Genomic DNA, 24,583 nt, shown 5'->3' with positions numbered 1-24,583 from the left:
AAATTCATGTCAAGAACTATCAAACCCTAGTCAAACATCTCAAAATCAATAATCATGCTTTTGAAGTTTTCTTAATCAACCTACACATCAAATTGAAGCTAATGATGCTAGTAACACATTTAATACATGAACTTTAACAATTAAACAACATTTAATCATCCAAAATCAAAGATTAAGCACACCCATTTCAAAGTTCATACTAGTTACTCCAAATCAACAAATCGAGCAAACAAAACATATATTCATATTATACACGAGCCATAGACACTAACTAACACAATTTCAAGTCAAAAACACGAATTTAAAGAAAATTAGTGATTTTAGAAAGTTACCCAAAATGGATGAAATTGGTACCAAATCGAAGAGGATGAAGAGAGGATCACGAATATGTAATTTGTTTTGAAGTTTGCTTCCCGATCCGGATTTAGATGATGATTTATGTTTGTGTTCTTGAGAGAGAAAAAAAAAAGAAAGAAAGAAAAAAAATAGAAATGGATGAATGAGTGGGTGGAGGTGGAAGATGGTTGACTAGTCAAGTGCTAGTCACCATTTTGAGGTTTTGGCAAAACAAGTCCCTCAAGTTGTAGTCGGGTGCGGGAATTACCTAAACGGAATATTTTAAAACGCGTATTAACGGAGGAAGTTAAAATCCAATAGCGGAAAAATCTTAAGAATGTTAGCTAACGGAGGATACGAATTTAGTTACGAAGGATATTATTAAAATAAAAAGACGGGCGTTAAAATAATTTAACGGAAAAATGCGGGATGTTACAGTTTCAATCTATATACGGAGTATTTATTAATTAATTCCATTTAAGTAATAATATTAAATTAATAAATATTATCTAACTCCTTATATTTTGAATAATTATGGAAGAGACATGTGGATTTTTCACTTTACATAATTAGCATTTAAGTAATAATATTAAATTAATAAATATTATTTAGCTCCTTACTTTTTGAATGATTATGGAAGAGACATATAGATTTTTCACTTACAATTAGCTACAACTAGTTTACGAACCCTTGCTTCGCGCCGGGAGTTCAGTTTTCAATGTATTTTAGTGCGTTTAGTTTATAAAATTATTTCGTGGCTAACGATGATGTCGTTGAAGCGCAACTCGAGTCGAACGGTATAATTCGTGAAAGATTTAAATGTTATTTTAAATTAACAATATATGTGCTATGTGAATCTTCGCGTTTCGCCATGGAATTGTCGACTTTTAAAAATTTAACGCAAAATCAACGTGAATGAAAAGTACCTCAAATATTTAGCATTTTTTAAAAAGATTCCATTTTGCGTATAGTTAGTGACTTTGTGTTCCTAAAATTATTTCAAGTTTAACGATGGTGTCGTAAAAATTTAACTCGTTGCGAGCGAGAAGATATGACCCGTTGAATATTTGGGTGGAGTTTAGTTAAGATATTTTATGAAAATGGTTATTTGACTCTTTACTCCCCTGTTTGGGGGGCGGTTTTAATTTTTGAACAAAGTTTGGGGGTTTTTTTGGAAAAAGGAAAAAAAGGTGAAAACAAAAAAAATTTAAAAAAATAAAAAAAAGGTGAAAGGACGAAATATATTATATAATATTATTATAGTTATAATAACGGGGAGGCGAGTCGGGTCGGGTCGGGGTAAGGGGGTAGGGTTGGGGGTGTTTTGTATTTTCTCGAGGGTGTGGGGTTTTTTTAGAAAAATTGGGGAGGGGCCGATTCATACTTTGGATAAAGTTTGGGGTCTTTAGTGTGAGATTGAGATAGTCCAAAATAGTAGTATTGGGTAGGGGGCCGATTCGTACGTTGGATAAAGTTTGCGGTCCTTAGTGTGAGATTGAGATAGTCCAAAATAGTAGTATTAGAGAGGGGCCGATTCGTACGTTGGATAAAGTTTGAGGGCCTTACTGTGAGATTGAGATAGTCCAAATAGTACTATTCATTTGGACTATCTCAATTAGATATAAGGTATAATTAAGGTGCTAATGACATGTCATGTTTTTAAAACTCTCTTTTATATAGATATACATAAATAGATATAGATTGTTAGTTGAGTTTTGATGATAAATGATTATTGCAATTTTGATGGAGCTCGCTAAATTCTTTAACACTTTTGGCACGAGCCATTACTTTTCATTTTCTCTATTGTTAGAGCACATGGTGTCCCCCGTCCCCCACCTCGCCGTCCAAGCGAAATCGACGTCGGGCCACCGTCGGCCGACACCGATTCGCCGTCCCCGTCGTTAATTTTCGGCGTCGAAATTCAATTTCGAGCCATGGACGGTGTGAAATATAGCCGTTTTGGTGTTGGATTTTGTGATTTTTTACCATTGAATTTAAACGGTTTGATTTTTTTTTTCTTCTTTTCCTTTTTCTATATAAATACTATACATTTTCATTTCATTTCAACTCACACTTCATTTTATACAAAACTTCTAAAAATAAAAATAAAAAAAAAATACATCTCTTTTAATTTAAAAAAATGTCTTCATCTTCGAGTAGTTCGCACACGATTTCACAAATTATGCGCTCAACTTACTTGATCAAGTTGATGATTCTTCGGACGATGGTGTTAATTCTCGTCGTTACGTTCGTCGTGATCATTATGATGCTTATAATCGTTTGATGGACGATTATTTTGATGAGGGATGCAAATAAACGGAAGATCAATTCAAACGTCATTTTCGGATGCGTCGCCATGTTTTTCTTCGTGTGATGAACGATATACTCTGCTATAATGTCAATCCATTTCCTTCCCATTTTATATGGTTTTATCGAAGGCAAGATTCTCGAGGTATGTGGAGTATTAGTCCACATTTAAAAATCACCGCCGCACTCCGTCAGCTAGCATACGGTTATACACCGGATGCTTTAGACGAGTATTTGCAAATGAGTGAACGAGTTGGGCGGGAATCTTTGCTAAACTTTACTATTTGCATTATTGACTTGTATAATAGTGACTACTTAAGAGAGTCGTTTTTGCATGACATTGAACGTTTATATGAAGGCCACAAAAGGATTCATGGCTTCCCGGGCATGTTGGGTAGCATCGATTGTATGCATTGGGCATGGGCAAAATGTTCAGTTGCGTGGAGAGGCCAATATATGCGAGGCGATCACATTCACCCAACTATTATGCTTGAAGCAGTCGCGTCGTATGATAATTGGATTTGGCATGCGTATTTTGGTGTGACGGGTTCAAACAACGACTTAAATGTTTTAAACACTAGTGATTTGTTCAACTCAATGCTCAATGAAGATATGCCCGACGTTCCTTTTATTGCGAATGGCGTGGAATACAAAAGAGGGTATTATTTAGCCGACGAGATTTATCTAACATGGGCTTCATTTGTGAAGGGATTTTCAAGTGACGTTGATGAAAAACGTACTTACTTTACAAGGCAACAAGCTGCTGCTAGCAAAGATGTGGAAAGAACTTTTGGAATTTTTCAGGGTCGTTGACATATTCTACAACAACCCGCCAGGGCATACGCGAGGAATCAAATGAGACGGCTTATGTATACGTGCATCATAACTACATAACATCATTATTGAAGACATGTTACAACCTTGCCGAGAATGATTGGATTTATGAGCCGCCTCAACACATACAACGTACTTGGATCGAAAGGTGTGACGCTCGTCCTAGACGAGCAAGGGAGCTACGTGATAGAGAAATGCACGAAGGCTTACGATCGGATTTGATTGAACATTTATGGGCTCTTCGAGAATTCAATTAATCGTTTTCAATATTTCAAGAATAAATGTAATGTTTTTTTTATTAATGTAAGGTTTTTTTTATTATTATTTGAAGTTTTTTTAATATTACACAATTAAAAAATATACAAAATAAATAATAAAAAAGGACACTGAAAATGACACTGTGGACACCAGCACCCAACAACCAGTCAGTAAATCTCAATGTCCAAAATGGATACTGAAAATGGACACCGAGGAGGACTACGGACACCTCGTGCCCTTATTGAAAGAAACGGAGAGTGATTTTTAAGTGGGTCCGTTCGGAGCCTTGGTCAAATCAGCCCAATTATTGGTGTCCACTTAACCTCTTTCTTTGCGTAAATGTGTAGAAGTAATAAAATTAATGTTTTTCTCTCAACGTCAGCTCTCTTAATTTGTTCTTCTTCATAAACTGTTTTATTGCTTAAATTGTCATATTTACATGAAAAATAATATTATATTACTTCAAATAAATTTATAGTATTTAACCTTTGATTATGTTAACATTGAAGACATACATATCAATTATAATACGGAGAATAATACTTTGCAGCACATAATAATCTAATAATCACAGTTAAATCAATCACAGGGGGTGAGCTCTTGCAGATCAGAATTGGTTCAAGGTGATTTTGAAGTCTGGAGATCGAATCCACGTAGTATTATCGTTTAAGTTTTAGTTTAAGATTCTTTGGCCATTGGCCTTTTGGTGTTTTTCTGAGCTGTTTTGTCATGTATGTTCTTTGCTAGCGCCTTGCGAGTTTTTATAAAATTTCAGCTTTTCAAAAAAAAAAAAAAAAAATTTTGAATGCTAATTTTATTAAAAAGAAATTAAAGTTTAATCATTACTAGTTACACTTGACTTTCTTTAAAAAACAAATAATCACAGTTAAATCAAATTTATTTTTCCTTTCCCTTTAATCAATATAATATATATATATATATATATATATATATATATATATATATATATATATATATATATATATATATATATATATATATATATATATATTACTTCCTTCGTTCCATATTTATTGTTCTTAAACAAAAAACACACAGTTTAAGAAAAAATGACTGACACATGTAAGTTTTTTTAAATTTCCAATCTTACCCATTACTTTTTATGCATCTTTTTGTCTTATACGTATAAAGTGTGTGTATTAAAGAATATTATCACATTATTCTTTTTATTTTATGAATGCGAACAATTAATTTAGAAAATCTAAAAAGAAATACTGGAGAATAGAGTGGGACGGAAGAAGTATATAATATGATCTGATGGGCTTACGGCTCTAAGTGAATAGTTGAGCCCACCCATGGATGTGAATGTGAGCCATGTTGGGTAATTTTGAGCCCAAAGTTGCAGCCCATTATGATGCTTAGTGGGCCATATCAGCTCAGTTAAATATTTAGTAGGCCATGTCGAATTTAGATGATGAAAGCCCATATAATAGTTGTTATATCCAGTTGGAAATTAATGAAAGTGCACGTGTGATTAGGAGTCACATATTATCCTCAAAATTAGGAGAGTGGAGTAAATGGGATTAGTAAGTGGTAGTTTGAATAGGCAGCCTATGTGACCGAATATTGGGAGTGAGTGGGACTCAAGTAGTGGTAGTCATTAAATGGCCTATTAATTTGCAGTTTGTTATTTGTTTCCAATGCACGTAGTTATGTATATTTGCTATAAAAGCCTTATTGTTTAATGAGAGTGAAACCAGAGAAGTTCACAATGTAGTTCATGGTGTTTTCTGTTATTCTTTTGCTTTTATATATCTATTGTATATTTGAGTGGCATGATATAAAAGCAAGATGGAACATAGATGTTCCAACAAGCCAACTACACACTGACACACTCACTGTGTGTGTTTTTTTTCTTCGTCACTATTTCAACCTTTGCTTGTATATCACACTTGAATCTCCTTTTATAGTACCATATGAAAATAGACAAATGTATATACTCTGTAGTTCTCTGGCTATAAATAAAAGGTTTTATCCAGGAAAGCTGATTAAATTGACCATCAAAAGACACCTACTTTTTGATTTTGTTTTTACATTTACATACATATATGTGCATGCACATCACTACTTGGACATGATACATTCATCACGATCACTCAAGATTTTTCATGGACTATAAAAAAGAACATCACCTACAGTAACGATTTTAAAATTAGAACTCAAAAAAATACTACACAATTTAAGTGGTCATATGTAAATTTTTTCTTAAATGCCTGTTAATCATTAATTTTAAAAATATATACTTGGAATCTTACTTTTATATTCGGTGATACCATATACAATTTGAATGATATTTTGTAAAAATAATTTTTTAACTAATGGGGTCCTTGTACCCCACCTCAGATAGGTTACATTGGCCCCTGATCAACTTTTTTTTTTTTTTTTTTTTTTTTTTTTTTGCGAAAAATGAATACTTATATATCAAGCCTTAATCTCGAAAGAGACAAGGAACAAAGAAACAAGATAAAGAATCCCCTCGCGAGGCTTGAGAACAGTAAACAAGATCCAAAACGAGCAAACAACCGCTAACTAAACCCGAACCTCGCGAAACCTAACAAAACACCAAACACTGAAACAAACAAAGGGAGGAATACAATTTCCAAACATAAAAACGAAACACAGCAAAAAGAATCAAAGTCCAATATTGTTGTCACCATCTCCATCTATGTTAGCCTTGAACGTAAACGTCGATTCGATACCACTCCTTTCCTCGTTGTCTTTCTCCGGAGAATCAAAACCACCGTTCCTAAATTGATCGAAAAAGCCCCCTTCCCCTCCTACACAACCCATCCCCATCCCAATACGTTTCCACTTGCAAGAACCATCCTTTTGAGAATCCTTTGAGCTTTTCTTTTTAAGCACACATCTCCCTTCATCATCATCATCATCACTAGAATCCGTCAAATTCAACGTACCATCCTTCACATTCTTCTTCTTTACCTTGCCTCTCATCCTGACACCTTTATTAACACCGATCTTCTTCGTCCCGTCCCCTCGAAATTTGCTTGAATGCACATGCCATCCCCTACAATGACCCTTAGAATTCAAAATCCGCACAAATACAATACTTATGACCCGCTATATTATCGGTATCATCGTTAGCCAAGTTATCAAGAATAGCGCTAGTAGATGCGTTACACACCCATGATGTCCCAACCTCGTCAATTTTCCTTTTTTTTTTTTAACTTTTGGACCAAAGCCAACATCATTAAGAGCATTTTCGATCTCGACAAAATTAACCGAATAAGGTGAACCCAAAAGCCCGTCATCTTCACAAGTGTATTTCTCCTTAACCTGCATTCTAACCCCAACCACCTTTCCTTTCAAACCCCCATTATCTATCACCTTCTTTTGTACCAAAACGTCACTGCCCTCTGATGCATCTAGACAACCCGAAGCTTGAATGACCGCGTCCACCACAACCATTCCATCCTCCACAACGATATCTCCTCCTTGAATGCCTGAAACCTCAGTTGTTCCTTCCACAAATCTTGTGACCGACACCTCGCCGATGACCATTTCCGGTAATGAACCAAACCGAATTGAACGATTAACACTCGAAGTCACCTCCTTCGAAAAGCAATCATCGATTAATAACCTAAAATCGACCGATTGTCCAACATCATTAACCCAAACATCCTTCGACGAGATCGTAGCACCCTCCAACGTAGTAGCAATTAGCTCATGAATATGTTTTACCCGATCTAATTTTATAAACGCATAAAGTGATCCAAAATTGGCTAAAAGAGTGGAATATTTAACCACGTATAGAACGTCGCCAAACATTCCGGCCACTTTATGAATATTCACGGCCAAAACAAACTTGGCCGAGATTCCCATGATTTCAACCCAAATAAAACGAGCAAATTGATCGAGAGATTCTTTAAATGGAGATACCAAAACAAACCCATTCACATTCTTTGCAGACTCCAAAACCCTGTTAAAACCCCCACTGTCCGAACACAAAATGACGCATCCAAACAACCCAAATTTGCAAATATGCTCAACCGAAGCATTAGAATGGACCAAGAAATCTTTTACCTTACCTTCTTCCAAAGGTACATGATCCACCAACAAAATAGACCTCTTCGAACTGCCAATGAATTTAGAATTCGGGACCATAGAACACCTAAGATTTTTTGTCGAAAAACAGAGAACCGACCTGAATTCCTCCCAACCCGATTTCGTGTTGGCCACCCCACAAAAATGGGTCTTCCAAGCACAATCGAGCCATCTAAAGTCTTCGCAGCATTAGCAGCGACCGAATCTTCCAAGAAAGATACAAAAGCATACCTTCTTTAAGCCCAAATTTAATCTCAAAAATCGGTCCCAATTTACTGAAGGCACTCTCGATCATACATCTAGTGACCTCCTTCTCTAACCTCTCTATGAAGACTGTAGAACCATGTGACCCACATCGGGAACATTCTCCATCACCGGAGAGACTGTCGGAGAAGAGGAACCCTGTTTAGCACCTTCAAAACCATCGACATCCGCGCACGAAAAGGAGTATGATTAGAACCAAAAGGAGTTTGAAACGCATAGGAAGAAGACTTTTTGCCAACCGAATTCGATTTATGCGAAAGTGGTGAGAAATCAGAAAAAGAAAAAGACGAGTTCATCTTTAAAGGAACCGACAAGACAAAAAATGAAGAAAGGACAAAAAGCACAGTAGTAAAGTGAAAAAAAAAGAAGGGTAGTTGAAAAATTAGATCGGATTTGGCCGCTGACTGGTGGTTTATGGTGGTGAGTAGTAAAGGAGAAAGAAAATTCAAAAAACTCTGATATGCACACTTACTGAGGTTGAGAGAGTAACCATCGTCATTGTATAAATTGGTCTTTTTCCTTTATCAACTATCTAATTTTAGGAGAAGAGTAACTCGTGTTATAATATATAGAATATAAATATAATAGAGTGGATAGTCAATTTTGATACACAAAATTAATGTTATTGTATTACCTAAAGTACTTGAATCCTTGCTATAAATAGACCTTCAAGCAAGCATAATACTTGCCCATTCTTACAAGGAAATTTCTCTCTTTACTCATATACTCTTGTTCTTAAGATTTTCAAAGTCTATATTCAAGAACCAATCCAATAAAGGTAGTTATAAGCCTACTGAATTATGACACGTTATCAGCACGAAGTGCTCCGTATAATCAAGGTTTATCTAAGCAAGCACAAGTCACTAATCAAGGTAAGAAATTCTTTAACGATATCTTCTATTATTTATTAGTAAGGTAAAATATTATTATCATCATAAGTAAAATTATATTTCTGTAATCTAACTTTTATTAACTTTACTAACATTTATATTTATGTTATTTAAGTTATATATGGTCGGTTATACCGCCTGAATTATATTTATGTAATCTAACTTTTATTAACTTCACTAACATTTATATTTATGTTATTTAAGTAATATACGGTCGGTTATACCGCCTGAATTATATTTATGTAATCTAACTTTTATTAACTTCACTAACATTTATATTTATGTTATTTAAGTTATATATGGTCGATTATACCGCTTAAATTATATTTCTTTAATCAAACTCTTATTAATTTCACTCAACTCTTCGGTGGTAACACCAATCTCCTTCGTTTTGATGATGACAACACCGTCCATCTCCACCTCAACGAATACACTTGAAAGTGTTCAAGTCCGGCAGTACGCTGCTTCGAACCGGTGTACCCTGAGAACAGACGACGAATCTGTTTAAGGGAATTGTGTCAAACACAAGCCCTGTTTAAACCTTCAATCGGTTAGATCAATTTATTTTTAGTTTATGATTACATGATCGTTATATGAATATTATGTTTGTGTAATCTATATGTTTCAGTTTCGTATATAATTTACCTACAAACTTAAATAGATTACCTATTAAGTTTTGCGATCTTTATAAAATACCATACCATTATATTTTTTAATTGGACACTATTACAGAGTAATAGTTAAGTGATCACAAATTGAAAAATAGTTTTACTGGTTGATAAAAAAAAAACATGAAAAACCACAGCAGATTAGAAGGTTAAGTTGTGACTTGTGAAGATGAAATGAACATGAAAGAGAAATATGGTGTTATGTCACACTTTTCAATACATATAATACCGAGTAAGAAAAATATAAAATCATCATTAATATCCATATACCTATATACCTGTACCTATTTAAATTGTTAAATTATTGACTTTGGTCCAAAGAAGAAAAAAAGAAAAAATATATGTCCAAATACATAAAGCCATGTTTGATGCTATATACATTGATCTGTAATACACATGCTATCTTTAGTACACATGTTATCTGTATTCACTGTAAGTTATGTTTTCGATTTCCGGTATACATACCGATTGCATGTGATCATAAATTTGCATGATATGATTAATCGTTTCGTTTATCTAATACACCTAATAAAATAAATTGAATTATTTTATTATTTGTTGATAATCATGAGATCATTTAATTATTTAATTATTCTAATTAACTTGTCAATCCAATTCGTTTTATTTTGGATGTTGGTCTTCTACACATATACGGAGTATAAACTTATATGTTTCATCCAGTATATTATTTGATTTATATATTAGGATATTGGAAATTGATAAATGCTTAGTTTAATCTTTTATGTATAAACGGTCATGTGTATGATTTGCTATTGGTTGATGCTATCTAAAACTTAGATTTTTTTTCTGAAGTGTATGTGTATGATATATGCTTTTTGTCTCGGCCTGTTTTTATGAACAACTTTTTACCTGCCGTGATAAGTATATTATGGATTAAGATGTGTTTTTTAAAAAAAAAACAAAAAAAGTTTAAAGATATGTTATACTTTTATGAGTCTTATGTCATACTCCATAACAGATTATGGATGCTCATGAAAAGTATACGATTTAAATCTTTTGGAGTATATTATATTTTGAAATATAAGGAATAGAAAAGGCAAAATTCATGTTACCAAATGATACAAATATTCTGATAAACAATGTCTTGTTTTCTCCCAAATCAAAGAGAAATTTGTTAAGTTTTTCTCATATATATCATAATGAATATGATTATCAGTCAATGATAACCGAAAATGAGAAATATCTATGTAGCACCAAAAAACGCATATGTTGAAAAGCGCAGCGCATATGATTAAAAGCGCATATGATAAAAAGCGCATATAATGAAAAGCGCAGCGCATATGATGAACAGCGCAGCGCATATGATGAAAAGTGCATATGATGAAAAGCACAGCGCATATGATTAAAAGCGCATATGGTGAAAAGGATATATGATTAAAAGCGCATATGATAAAAAGTGCATATGATAAAAAGCGCATATGATGAAAAGCGTAGCGCATATGATTAAAAGTGCATATGATAAAAAGTGCATATGATGAAAAGCACAACACATATGATTAAAAGCGCATATGGTGAAAAGGATATATGATTAAAAGCGCATATGATAAAAAGTGCATATGATGAAAAACACAGCGCATATGATTAAAAGCGCATATGGTGAAAAGGATATATGATGAAAGGCGCATATGGTGATTAATGAAAAGCACATATGGTGATTAATGAAAAGCACATACGGTGATTAATGAAAAGAATATTGAGAAAGAATCACCGATGTTTCTTGAAAGAATTCAAGATTATATATATGGACCAATTCATCCATCATGTGGACCATTTTGATATTTCATGGTTCTAATAGACGCATCTAGCGGATGGTCTCATGTTTGTGTATTATCAAGCCGTAATATGGCATTTGCAAAGTTTCTTGCACAAATTATTAAATTGAGAACACATTATTCTGATTACACCATTAAAAAGGATGTGACTTGATAATGCTGGTGAGTTAACATCTCAAACATTTAATGATTATTATATGTCTACAGGGATTGTTGTTGAACATCCAGTTGATCATGTGCATACACAAAATTGGTTTAGCTAAATCAATAGATAAACGCTTGCAGCTAATAACTAGACAATTGGTAATGAGTACAAAACTTTCAATATTTATATGGGGACATGTAAATTTACATGCTGCGATATTAATTCATATTAGACGAAGTGCGAGTCATACATATTCTCCCCGACAACTTGATTTTGGCCGAGAGCCAAATTTTTCCTACCATTAGAACATTTGGTTGTACAGTGTATGCTCTAGTTGCACCACCACAATGCACTAAATGAGCCCTCAAAGGAGGATGTGGATATATATATATATATATATATATATATATATATATATATATATATATATATATATATATATATATATATATATATATATATATATATATATATATATATATATATATATATATATATATATATATATTGGATATGAAACATCTTCAATTATAAGATATATTGAACTCATGACGGGTGATGTTTTTACAGCACGTTTGCTGATTGTCATTTTAATGAAAAATTATTCTCTAGATTAGGGGAAGAAATGAAAAATAAATAAAATGATGTTTCATGGTGTGAACATCAATTAAGGTATCTTGATCCTCGCACAAAAAAATGTGAAACTAAAGTTCAAAAATAATGCATATGTAAGAACTTGCAAATCGATTACGTGATGCATTTAAAGATACAAAAAGAGTGACCAAATCATATATAATAGCAGTAAATGCTCTAGCTCGAATTGAAATTCCAAAAGCTGGCAATAATGTCACTCTTGAGTCTTTGCCACGCATGAAATTTGGAAGATCAATTAGTTCCGAAGATAAAAATCCTCGAAAATAAAATCAGCTGATAATGAGGTAAAATAAAGTGTTCAAGAAGAAACAAATATCAATACTCCTTCTGCAGAGGATATTGATAATAAATATAGAAATTGCAATAAATTATGCAATATTATGGAACCGAAACGGAATGACAAATATTGATGAGAATTTTTCATATAATGACATCATGAATAAAGATGATGATCTAGAACCAAAATTTGTCATTGAGTGTCAAAATATACATGACTGAGCTCAATTGAAAGGAGCAATACGAGCTGAATTAGAATCACTCAATAAAAGAAAAGTTTTCGGATCAATCGTTATCACTTTTAAAGATGTGAAATGTATGGGATACAAATGAATTTTAATTCGAAAAGGAAATAAGAAAAATGAACTTACAAGGTAAAGTCAGACTTGTAATTCAAGATTTCTCTCAAAGACCAGGAATTGATTATGAGAATGGAGCCTGGCAGTTTCTAATAATTCAGAAATACATCTAATGGATGTTGTTACTGCTTATCTATATGGATCACTTGATAGTGATATATATATGAAGATACCTGAAGGATTTAAGGTATCAGAAGCATCCAATGCAAAATCCAATTGGGTCGCATGTGGTATAAACGATTAAGTGATTACTTGATAAGCAAAGGGTATACAAATAATTTTATTTGCCCATGTGTATTCATTAAGAAAACAACATCCGGATATGTGATCATAGCTGTTTATGTCGATGATCTTAACATCATAGGTACAAATAAAGAGATCCATGAAGCCATTCAACTTCTAAAGAAAGAATTTGAAATGAAAGATCTCAGAAAAACCAAGTATTACCTTGGTTTCCAGATTGAGTATATGCCTAATGGTTTACTTGTACATCAAACAACTTATACCGAAAAGATTTTAAAACATTTTTAAAGACAAAACCATTGGTTGATATATCACTCAATATTAACACTGATTCATTTCATCCCCGTGAAGATCATGAAGATCTTTACAAATCAGAAGTTCCATATCTTAGTGAATTGGGGCTCTTATGTATCTTAAAAATTATACAAGAACTGACATTTTTTTGCAGTTAATTTGTTAACAAGGTTCAGCTCAATTCCTTCCAAAAAGACACTGGAATAGGATCAAACACATGTTTCGATACCCTTGAGGAACTACTGATTTATGATTATTTTACTCTAACGATTCAAAACAAGATTTGGTTGGTTATATAGATGCAAGTTATTTATTTGATCCACATAATGCTAAATCTCAAACTGAATATGTATTCCTAAATGGAGGTACCGCAATATCATGGCGTTCTAAAAAACAAACACTTGTTGCAACATCATCAAATCATGCCGAAGTGATTGTATTACATGAAGCTTCTCGGGAATGTTTTTGGTTGAGATCAATGACACAACTCATTAGTGATTCTTATGAACTAGAACGACATAAAATCCCAACAACTATCTATGAAGATAATGCAGCTTGCATAGCACAGATGAAAGAAGGGTATATCAAAAGTGACCGAACAAAACACATACCTCCTAGATTCTTCTCATACATTCAAGATCTCATCAAAGACGACCAGATTGAAATGATATACGTTCAATCTAGCAAAAACGATGCTGATCTTTTTACCAAAGCACTTCCAACTACTATTTTCAGAACACACGTTCACAATATGGGCATGAGGCAAGTTCAAAAGATGTGACGACTCAACGATGTCTACTTGAGGGGGAGTCAACTCTATACTGCACTCTTTTTCCCTTGACTAAAGTTTTTATCCCACTGGGTTTTTCTTTAGCAAGGTTTTTAACGAGGTAGTACTAGTTTATTTCTAATGAAGCAAAATTGCTATCCAAGGGGGAGTGTTATAATATATAGAATATAAATATAATAGAGTGGATAGTCAATTTTGATACACAAAATTAATGTTATTGTATTACCTAAAGTACTTGAATCCTTGCTATAAATAGACCTTCAAGCAAGCATAATACTTGCCCATTCTTACAAGGAAATTTCTCTCTTTACTCATATACTCTTGTTCTTAAGATTTTCAAAGTCTATATTCAAGAACCAATCCAATAAAGGTAGTTATAAGCCTACTGAATTATGACAACTCGTAATTTGTATACCTTTACATTTCATAAATACTACCCCGTACTAAAATAACTTAAATGTTTGAGCCAGATCCGGCCCAAGGAAAGAGTAAAATAATCAACTACTCAGGGTCCATTATTTATAGGGGACCAATCACTTGGTGTAAAAATAAGGCCCTCATTGAAATCTCTACTTATTGTTATAATATATAAATAAATATATATATATATATATATATATATATATATATATATATATAAATGGATAGTCAATTATTGATACACAAAAGTAATATTATTGTATTACCTAAACTTGTGATATTTTTGCTATAAATAGCCATGAATGCAAGCATTAAACTTGCAACATTTCTCACACTTACAAAGTGTTTCTTTCTTTCTCTCCATTATCATCTTTGTTCTTACACTTCATTATTAGTATTCTAAATCAAGAATCAAATCACTAAAGGTAGTTATAAGCCTACTGAATTATAACATCAAGAATCAAACCACTAAAGGTAGTTATAAGCCTACTGAATTATAACACGTTATCAGCACGATAATCTTAATACTAATTATGGTTGGCTCTGCCACCTAAATGATATATGGTCGGTTATACCACCTGAATAATATATGGTCGACACTGTCGTCTAATTATCACTTATGTTACTAACATTTATATTTCAATTATCTAACATTTATATGGCCGACACTGTCGCCTAATTATCATTTATGTTACTAACATTTATATTTCAATTATCTAACATTTATATGGCCGACACTGTCGCCTAATTATCATTTATGTTACTAACATTTATATTTCTATTATCTAACATTTATATGGCCGACACTGTCGCCTAATTATCATTTATGTTTACTAATATTTATATTTATGTTATATAACATTTATTAATGATTGCTTACATATGGTCGAGACTGTCACCTACTTATCATTTATGTTATATTAAATTTATGTTTAATTTTTATATACTTATGAATATAAAGTGACTATAATTTATCATGTTGTTTGTTTTAATAGAAAATGTCGAATCTGAAAAAGCTTAAATTTACTCCTTTAGAATCAACTGGAAACAACTACATGCCATGGGTTATAAAAGTAAAAATGCATCTTAAATCAATGGGTATTCTTGAAGCCATAAATGAAAACAACACTTGTTCTGAAAAAGAACAAGCAACGGCATGTTGCTTTATTCATCAACATATTGATGAATGCTTACAAAATAATTATGTGACTGTAGAAGATCTCCATGTTTTATGGGAAGGTCTCAAAAGCAGATTCAATAATCAAAGAGAAATTTTACTTCCAGCTGCTATGGAACAATGGAGAACATTAAGGTTCCAAGACTTTAAGAAAGTAAATGAATATAGCTCAGCTCTGTATAATACATGTTCACAACTTAAATTCTGTGGACATGAAATAAGTGATGCAGACATGATGGAGAAAACTTTCTCCACAATGAATGCTGCAAACATCACAGTGCAAAGAAATTTGAGAATGCTAAAGTTCAAAACATATCCTGAACTTAATTCATATCTCTTAGTTACAGAGCAAAATGATGAGCTATTAATGAAAAATCAGCAATCCCGTCCTACTGGTACACTTGCAATCCCTGAAGCAAATACTGCAAATAATTATAAACAGGGACAAGGACGCGGGCAAGGTCGTGGTTATAATAACCATCACCATCATCATGCCAAAAGCCATAACTATGGTAGAAACCATCCTTATGGTAATGGTAATGGGCGAGGACGTGGTCGTGGTCGTTGCCGTGGTGGTCAAAGAAATAATAATCCACGAAAATATAAATATCAACCACAAAACAAGCCCACTAAACAAGATGTTGAAGAAAATTCTTCTAAAAATTCTGAAGAATCTTGCTACAGATGTGGTAGAATGGGCCACTGGGCTAATACTTGCCGAACATCTAAACATCTTGTTAAGATGTATCAGGATTCGCTGAAAGATAAAGAAAAGGAAGTAAACTTTGTGGATAACGTCGATCCAACAGTCACTGAGAAACCATCTGATTTATATGAAGATTTCTTGAATGTTTAAGTTGTGTGTCTTTCGAAAAATAAACGATTTAATATCGTCTGTCTTTGTCATTATGTTTGCTAAATGTTTCAGTACTATCTATTTGCGTTTAAAATATTGTGTAATATTAATGTACTCACTATTTATTTCTTATATATGAAGTTCAATATGAATTTTGCTGGAATACAACATCAATCAAGTGGTGGAGATCTCTGTATAGCAGACAGTGGAACTACACACACTATACTTAAATCCGAGAAATATTTTATTGATCTAAAACCAACGGAAGGAACTATACATACAATATCAGGACCTGCTAACTTGATAAAAGGGATAGGAAAGGCAAATTTCATACTACCAAATGGTACAAAATTTTTAATAAATGATGCCTTATTTTCTCCCAAGTCAAGCAGAAATTTATTGAGTTTCTCCGACATATACCTTAACGGGTATGATTATCAGTCAGTGACAACAGAAAATGAGAAATATTTAAGTATCACTGACAAGAGTCATGTGGTTGAAAAACTGCCAAGACTTAGTTCTGGATTACATTATACACATATAAATGTACCAGAAATACATATGGTAGTTAACGAAAAATATATTGATCCTGGTGTATTCAGTTTATGGCATAACAGATTAGGCCATCCAGGATCAACAATGATGAAAAGGATTATTGAATGTACTCATGGACATCCACTAAAGGATAGAAAAATCCATCATGATACAATGGTTCCATGTACATCTTGCTCTCTTGGAAAATTGATAACTAGACCCTCACCACTTAAGGTTGAGAAAGAATCACCAATGTTTCTTGAAAGAATTCAAGGTGATATATGTGGACCAATTCATCCACCATGTGGACCATTTAGATATTTCATGGTTCTAATAGACGCATCTAGCAGATGGTCTCATGTTTGTCTGTTATCAAGCCGTAATGTGGCATTTGCAAAATTTCTTGCCCAAATTATTAAATTGAGAGCTCATTTTCCTGATTACACCATTAAAAGGGTGAGACTTGATAATGCTGGTGAATTTACATCTCAAGCATTTAATGACTATTGCATGTCTATAGGAATTGTTGTTGAACATTCTGTTGCTCATGTGCATACACAAAATGGTTTAGCCGAGTCATTGATTAAACGTTTACAGTTAATCGCTAGACCATTGATAATGAGAACAAAACTCCCTGTATCTATATGGGGTCATGCAATTTTACATGCTGCTGCATTGATTCGCATCAGACCAAGTGCAAGTCATAAATATTCCCCCCTACAACTTGCTTTTGGTCAAGAGCCAAATATTTCCCATCTTAGAACATTTGGTTGTGCAGTGTATGTTCCAATTGCGACACCACAACGTACAAAAATGGGTCCTCAAAGGAGGTTGGGAATATATGTTGGATATGAAACATCTTCAATATTAAGGTATATTGAACCTATGACAGGTGACGTTTTTACAGCACGTTTTGCTGATTGTCATTTTAATGAAACATTGTTCCCTAGATTAGGGGGAGAAATGAAAAATAAAGAAAATGATGTTTCATGGTGTGAATCTCAATTAAAGTATCTTGATCCTCGCACAAAAGAATGCGAGACAGAAGTTCAAAAGATAATGCATATACAAGAACTTGCAAATCAATTGCCTGATGCATTTACAGATACAAAAACGGTGACAAAATCATATATACCAGCAGTAAATACTCCAGCTCGAATTGAAATTCCAAAAGCTGGCAATAACGTCACTCATGAATCTTTGCCACGTCAGAAACGTGGAAGACCAATTGGTTCAAAGGATAAAAATCCTCGAAAAAGAAAATCAGCTGATAATGAAGTAAAAGAAAGTGTTCAAGAAGAACCACAAATCAGTACTCCTACTGCAGAGGAGATTGATGATGTCAATACAGAAATTGCAATCAATTATGCATATTCAAAAATATTATGGAACCGAAATGAAATGAAAAATCTTGATGAGAAATTTTCATTTAATGTTGCATATGACATCATGAATAATGATGATGATCCAGAACCAACATCTATGGTTGAATGTCAAAATAGACATGATTGGGCTCAATGGAAAGAAGCAATACGAGCTGAATTAGAATCACTCAATAAAAAAAAAGTTTTCGGATCCATCATTCTCACTCCTAAAGATGTGAAACCTGTAGGATACAGATGGATTTTTGTCCGAAAAAGAAATGAGAAAAATGAAGTTACAAGGTATAAAGCTAGACTTGTAGCTCAAGGTTTTTCTCAAAGACCGAGAATTGATTATGAAGAAACTTATTCCCCTGTTATGGATGCAATTACTTTTAGGTACTTAATCAGTCTGGCAGTTTCTAAAAATTTAGAAATGCATCTCATGGATGTTGTGACTGCTTACCTATATGGATCACTTGATAGTGATATATATATGAAGATACCTGAAGGATTTAAGGTACCAGAAGTATCAAATGCAAAACCCAAAGAAATGTATTCGATTAAATTACAAAGATCTTTATATGGGTTAAAACAATCGGGACGTATGTGGTATAACCGATTAAGTGATTACTTGATAAGCAAAGGGTATACAAATAACCTTACTTGCCCTTATGTTTTCATTAAGAAAACAACATCCGGATATGTGATCATAGCTGTTTATGTTGATGATCTTAACATCATAGGTACAAATAAAGAGATCTATGAAGCCATTCAACTTCTAAAGAAAGAATTTGAAATGAAAGATCTCGGAAAAACCAAGTATTGCCTTGGTTTACAAATTGAGCATATGCCTAATGGTTTACTTGTACATCAAACAACATATACTGAAAAGATTTTGAAACGTTTCAATATGGACAAGGCAAAACCATTAAGTACTCCTATGGTTGTTAGATCACTCAATGTTGAAACTGATCCATTTCGTCCATGTGAAGATCATGAAGATATTCTTGGACCAGAAGTACCATATCTTAGTGCAATTGGAGCTCTTATGTATCTTAAAAATTGTACAAGACCTGACATTTCTTTTGCAGTTAATTTGTTGGCAAGGTTCAGCTCTGCTCCTACCAAAAGACACTGGAATGGGATCAAACACATATTTCGATACCTTCGAGGAACTACTGATTTAGGATTATTTTATTCTAACGAATCAAAACAAGATTTGGTTGGTTATGCTGATGCAGGTTATTTATCTGATCCACATAAAGCTAAATCTCAAACTGGATATGTATTCCTAAATGGAGGTACTGCAATATCATGGCGTTCTCAAAAACAAACACTTGTTGCTACATCATCAAATCATGCCGAAGTGATTGCATTACATGAAGCTACTCGGGAATGTTTTTGGTTGAGATCAATGACACAAATCATTACTGATTCTTGTGGACTAGAACGCGATAAAAGTCCAACAATTATCTATGAAGATAATGCAGCTTGCATAGCACAGATGAAAGAAGGGTATATCAAAAGTGACCGAACCAAACACATACCTCCTAGATTCTTCTCATACACTCAAAATCTCATTAAGGACAACGAGATTGAAATGAGATATGTTCAATCCAGCAAAAACTCTGCTGATCTTTTCACGAAAGCACTTCCAACTGCTATTTTCAGAACACACGTTCATAACATTGGCATGAGACATGTTCAAAAGATGTAACAACCGAAGCGATGTCTACTTGAGGGGGAGTCAACTCCATGCTGCACTCTTTTTCCCTTAGCTAAAGTTTTTCCCACTGGGTTTTCTTTAGCAAGGTTTTTAACGAGGCAGTAACTTACAGTTGATCTTCAACAAACAAAATTGTTATCCAAGGGGGAGTGTTATAATATATAAATATATATATATAAATGGATAGTCAATTATTGATACACAAAAGTAATATTATTGTATTACCTAAACTTGTGATATTTTTGCTATAAATAGCCATGAATGCAAGCATTAAACTTGCACCATTTCTCACACTTACAAAGTGTTTCTTTCTTTCTCTCCATTATCATCTTTGTTCTTACACTTCATTATTAGTATTCTAAATCAAGAATCAAATCACTAAAGGTAGTTATAAGCCTACTGAATTATAACATCAAGAATCAAACCACTAAAGGTAGTTATAAGCCTACTGAATTATAACACTTATATAGATTTTCATGTGCTGAAAATCTATTCCAAGTCGATGTGAGACCGGGAAAAATGAATGTACTAGTTGTAGTGCCCCGTCCCAATTCATCTGGACGAATACATTACATTTGGTTACATAGCGAGGTACTTGACCTCTATATGATACATGTTACAAACATTGCATTCGCTTTTAAAAGACAAACTTTCATTTCATCGAAAGTTGACGGCATGCATACCATTTCATAATATATCCAACTATAATTGACTTAATAATAATCTTGATGAACTCAAGGACTCGAATGCAATGTCTTTTGAAATATGCCATGAATGACTCCAAGTAATATCTCTAAAATGAGCAAATGCACAGCGGAAGATTTCTTTTAAACCTGAGAATAAACATGCTTTAAAGTGTCAACCAAAAGGTTGGTGAGTTCATCGGTTTATCGTAATCAATCATTTCCATAATTTTAATAGACCACAAGATTTCCTTTATTCAATAATTATACACTCGCAAGTGTTTAAAAATCATTCATATGGATTGAACACCTGGTAACCGACATTAACATCATGCATATAGAATATCCACAAAACAGAAATCCATCTGTATAATATAAACTCGAAGTACTAAAGCATACCATTTTCCAGTATGGGGGGTGTTAGTGCCCGTAGATCTACCTTTAGGATTCGTGTCAATTAGGGTGTCTGTTCCCTAATTCTTAGGCTACCAAGCTAAAAGGGGTGATATTCGATTCGATAATCCAACCATAGAATGTAGTTTCGATTACTTGTGTCTATTTCATAAAACTTTTATAAAAGCAGCGCATGTATTCTCAGTCCCAAAAATATATATTGCAAAAGCATTTAAAAAGGGAGCAAATGAAACTCACAATACTGTATTTTGTAGTAAAAATACATATGACGACATTGAATAATGCAAGGTTGGTCTCGGATTCACGAACCTATATCATTTGTATATATATATTAAAACATATAATCGTAACTGAATAAATTTATTTATTATATCTTTAATTTATATATTATGTATATGTATATTTAATTTGCGTATATATTCAAAATGATTAATATTTATATAGTGCAATTAATATATCCATATTTATATATATAATTGTTTAGTGTTATATTTAAAAATCAATAGTTTGTTATATGTAAGTATTTATATTATAATATTAATAGGTTTGATATATATAGTTATGTAAAATATTAATATAATTATAATATATATAATAAGTATATTTTACGCACAACATATTTATTTGTTTAAAAAAATAGTTTTGATAATAATAACGATTTACTAATAATAATAATAATTTTACTAATAATAATACTAATAATGATTTTGTTAATACTGATACTTATAATAATAGTAATAGAAATCTCATTAATAACGATAATCATATTACTTAATAATAATACTTATTTTGATAATAATATTAGTAATAACAATAATAATAATAATAATAATAATCATAATTGTAATTAGGGTTATAATAATAATAACAAACGGTAACTAATACTTACATTAGTAATAATAACAACAATATCTAATATTCGTAATACTTAATAATAATAATAATTCTGATACTTAATGATAATAGTGATAATATCCTAATCATAATAATACTTATATCAATGTTACTAATACTTATAATAATAACACTAATAATATTTAATGATGTTACTTGGTAACAAAATGATAATAATAGTAATATTATTTATATTTGTAATTATATTCATAATAATAACTAACACTTATTTTAGCATTACTAATAATAATAATAATTATAATACTTGTAATAATAATAATAACTAATGATAACAATAGTAATAACAATAGTGGAAATAATATTTATAATACTAATAATAATAATAATAATAATAATAATAATAATAACAATAATAACAATAATAATAATAATAATAATAATAATAATAATAATAATAATAATAATAAAATTTATAAGATTGCTACCTCAAAGATAAAGTCCTTAAAAAAATAACGTCTGTGCCAAGTCTCGAACTCAAGACCTCTCGATTACACACACATGCCTTTAACCAACGATCAGTTTATGTTTTTCTGATTGAACTCCTATATTATTTCTATTTGACCCATATCACACTGTTTCCCTTTCTTCTTCACAGATTAATTCGATCGACCAGAGGCAATACCACATTAACAGCAATTTAAATGAATGGGTTTAGGATGTTCAAACGTAATAGAAACAATGAATTGAGATGATCAGAAGAAAAAAAATAACAAAAGAATTAAAGCAGCAGCAGTCACTGGTTACGCAGAAAAAAATAAAATAAATAATGAACTCCAAAATTTGGTTTCTGATTTCAAGACGTTTTTAAATAAAACTTACAACATGAATTATGTTTGAAATCATTCATGGAAACTTTATAAATTAACAGTTGAACCAAAAACCAAACACAGTTGTTGAATTCGAAGATTGAAGAACCGTTTGACTTTTGAACTTGAAGGTTTGACTTACGAATTTGAAATCAAGAAAAGGAATTAGAGGCTAGAAATTTGCAGATAGTTTAAGTATAAGATACCTAACAACACTGCATTTCTACTTTTCAAAATTTGTTACAAAATTGTGTTGTTTGAAAAATGGAAGATAGAACAGGGTAGCCGATGGTTTGCTTCAGTGTTCTTGTTAAAAATCAATCAATTTAAATAAGTGAAAGTGATAATTGATAATAGTATTTGAAGGAACGAATGAGTTAATCCATGTTACTGAGTTTTTGATCGTTTTATCATCACTTATGGGTCGACATATACAGTTTAATCAGGTACAAAAAAATATAAAAAAAAATTAAAAGAAGATATTAACCCTTAACTGATTTTGGTGTTATCCTGTGAATTAATTAGATCTCGTACAGATTTTAGAGACATAAACAAAAACGAGTAAAGCTGATAGGGACATTAAACAGATTTCAATTCTTTTGTTTGATTTTATGAATATATAATTAATAATTAATATTAATAATTAATAAATAAAAAATTTACATTAATAATAATAATACTGATTATTAATAAAAATAAAAACACCAAATGATAATTAAAATAATAATAATATTAATGATAAGAATAATCAAAATATCAATAATAATATTAGTAATAATTATATTAATAAGAATAAATAATACTAATGATATTAACTATAAAAATGATAATAATAATAATATTATTCATAATAATAATGTGTATTATTCATAATAATGATAACAATATTAATACTAGTAAAAACAAATTATATGTATCAACTTTCATATCTATATCTTTTATATAGTAATATAACTAATACTGATTTTAATATTAATATTAATGAAAGTAATAATAACATTAGTATAATAATTATATTTTTAACTTATAATTATGTTTAACATGTTAATGTTATATATTATAATTATATATATATATATATATATATATATATATATATATATATATATATATATATATATATATATATATATATATATATATATATATATATATATATATATATATATTAACATATGTCGAACATTTAATATAAATACATTATATAATACGTGTTTGCATATTAATCATGAAAATATAATTGTCTTATATCTATATGAGTATTGTATATATATTTTTAAAATATTATATTCTTTCATCATACAAATAATTTTCAACATATAATATTTATAACTTTTATATACATATTCCAATATACATATAATAATAATTATTACATAAATTATATATATATATATATATATATATATATACATAGATTTATTTTAATAACAACTTTCTTATCTTATATTTTTTTTATTTTACATGTTTAATCCTGATAATTAAGTTTGTATT

The 24,583-nt window shown here is 31.5% G+C and overlaps 1 protein-coding gene across 1 annotated transcript; it reads left to right on the top strand.

The window, feature by feature from the left end:
• Positions 1-2,790: 2,790 nt before the first annotated feature.
• Positions 2,791-3,456, top strand: LOC139854697 (uncharacterized). Its single transcript, XM_071843987.1, has one exon. It carries the CDS (start codon positions 2,791-2,793, stop codon positions 3,454-3,456), a length of 666 nt encoding a protein of 221 aa, XP_071700088.1.
• Positions 3,457-24,583: the final 21,127 nt, after the last annotated feature.

Source organism: Rutidosis leptorrhynchoides, chromosome 6 (assembly GCF_046630445.1).
Source record: "Rutidosis leptorrhynchoides isolate AG116_Rl617_1_P2 chromosome 6, CSIRO_AGI_Rlap_v1, whole genome shotgun sequence".
Taxonomy (NCBI): domain Eukaryota; kingdom Viridiplantae; phylum Streptophyta; class Magnoliopsida; order Asterales; family Asteraceae; genus Rutidosis; species Rutidosis leptorrhynchoides.
The sequence above is the reverse complement of the archived record's forward strand: the minus strand, read 5'-3'. Positions and strand labels throughout refer to the sequence as shown.

Coding starts and splice junctions, on each gene's coding strand:
- LOC139854697 (XM_071843987.1), top strand. CDS start 2,791: ATGTGGAGTATTAGTCCACATTTAAAAATCACCGCCGCACTCCGTCAG.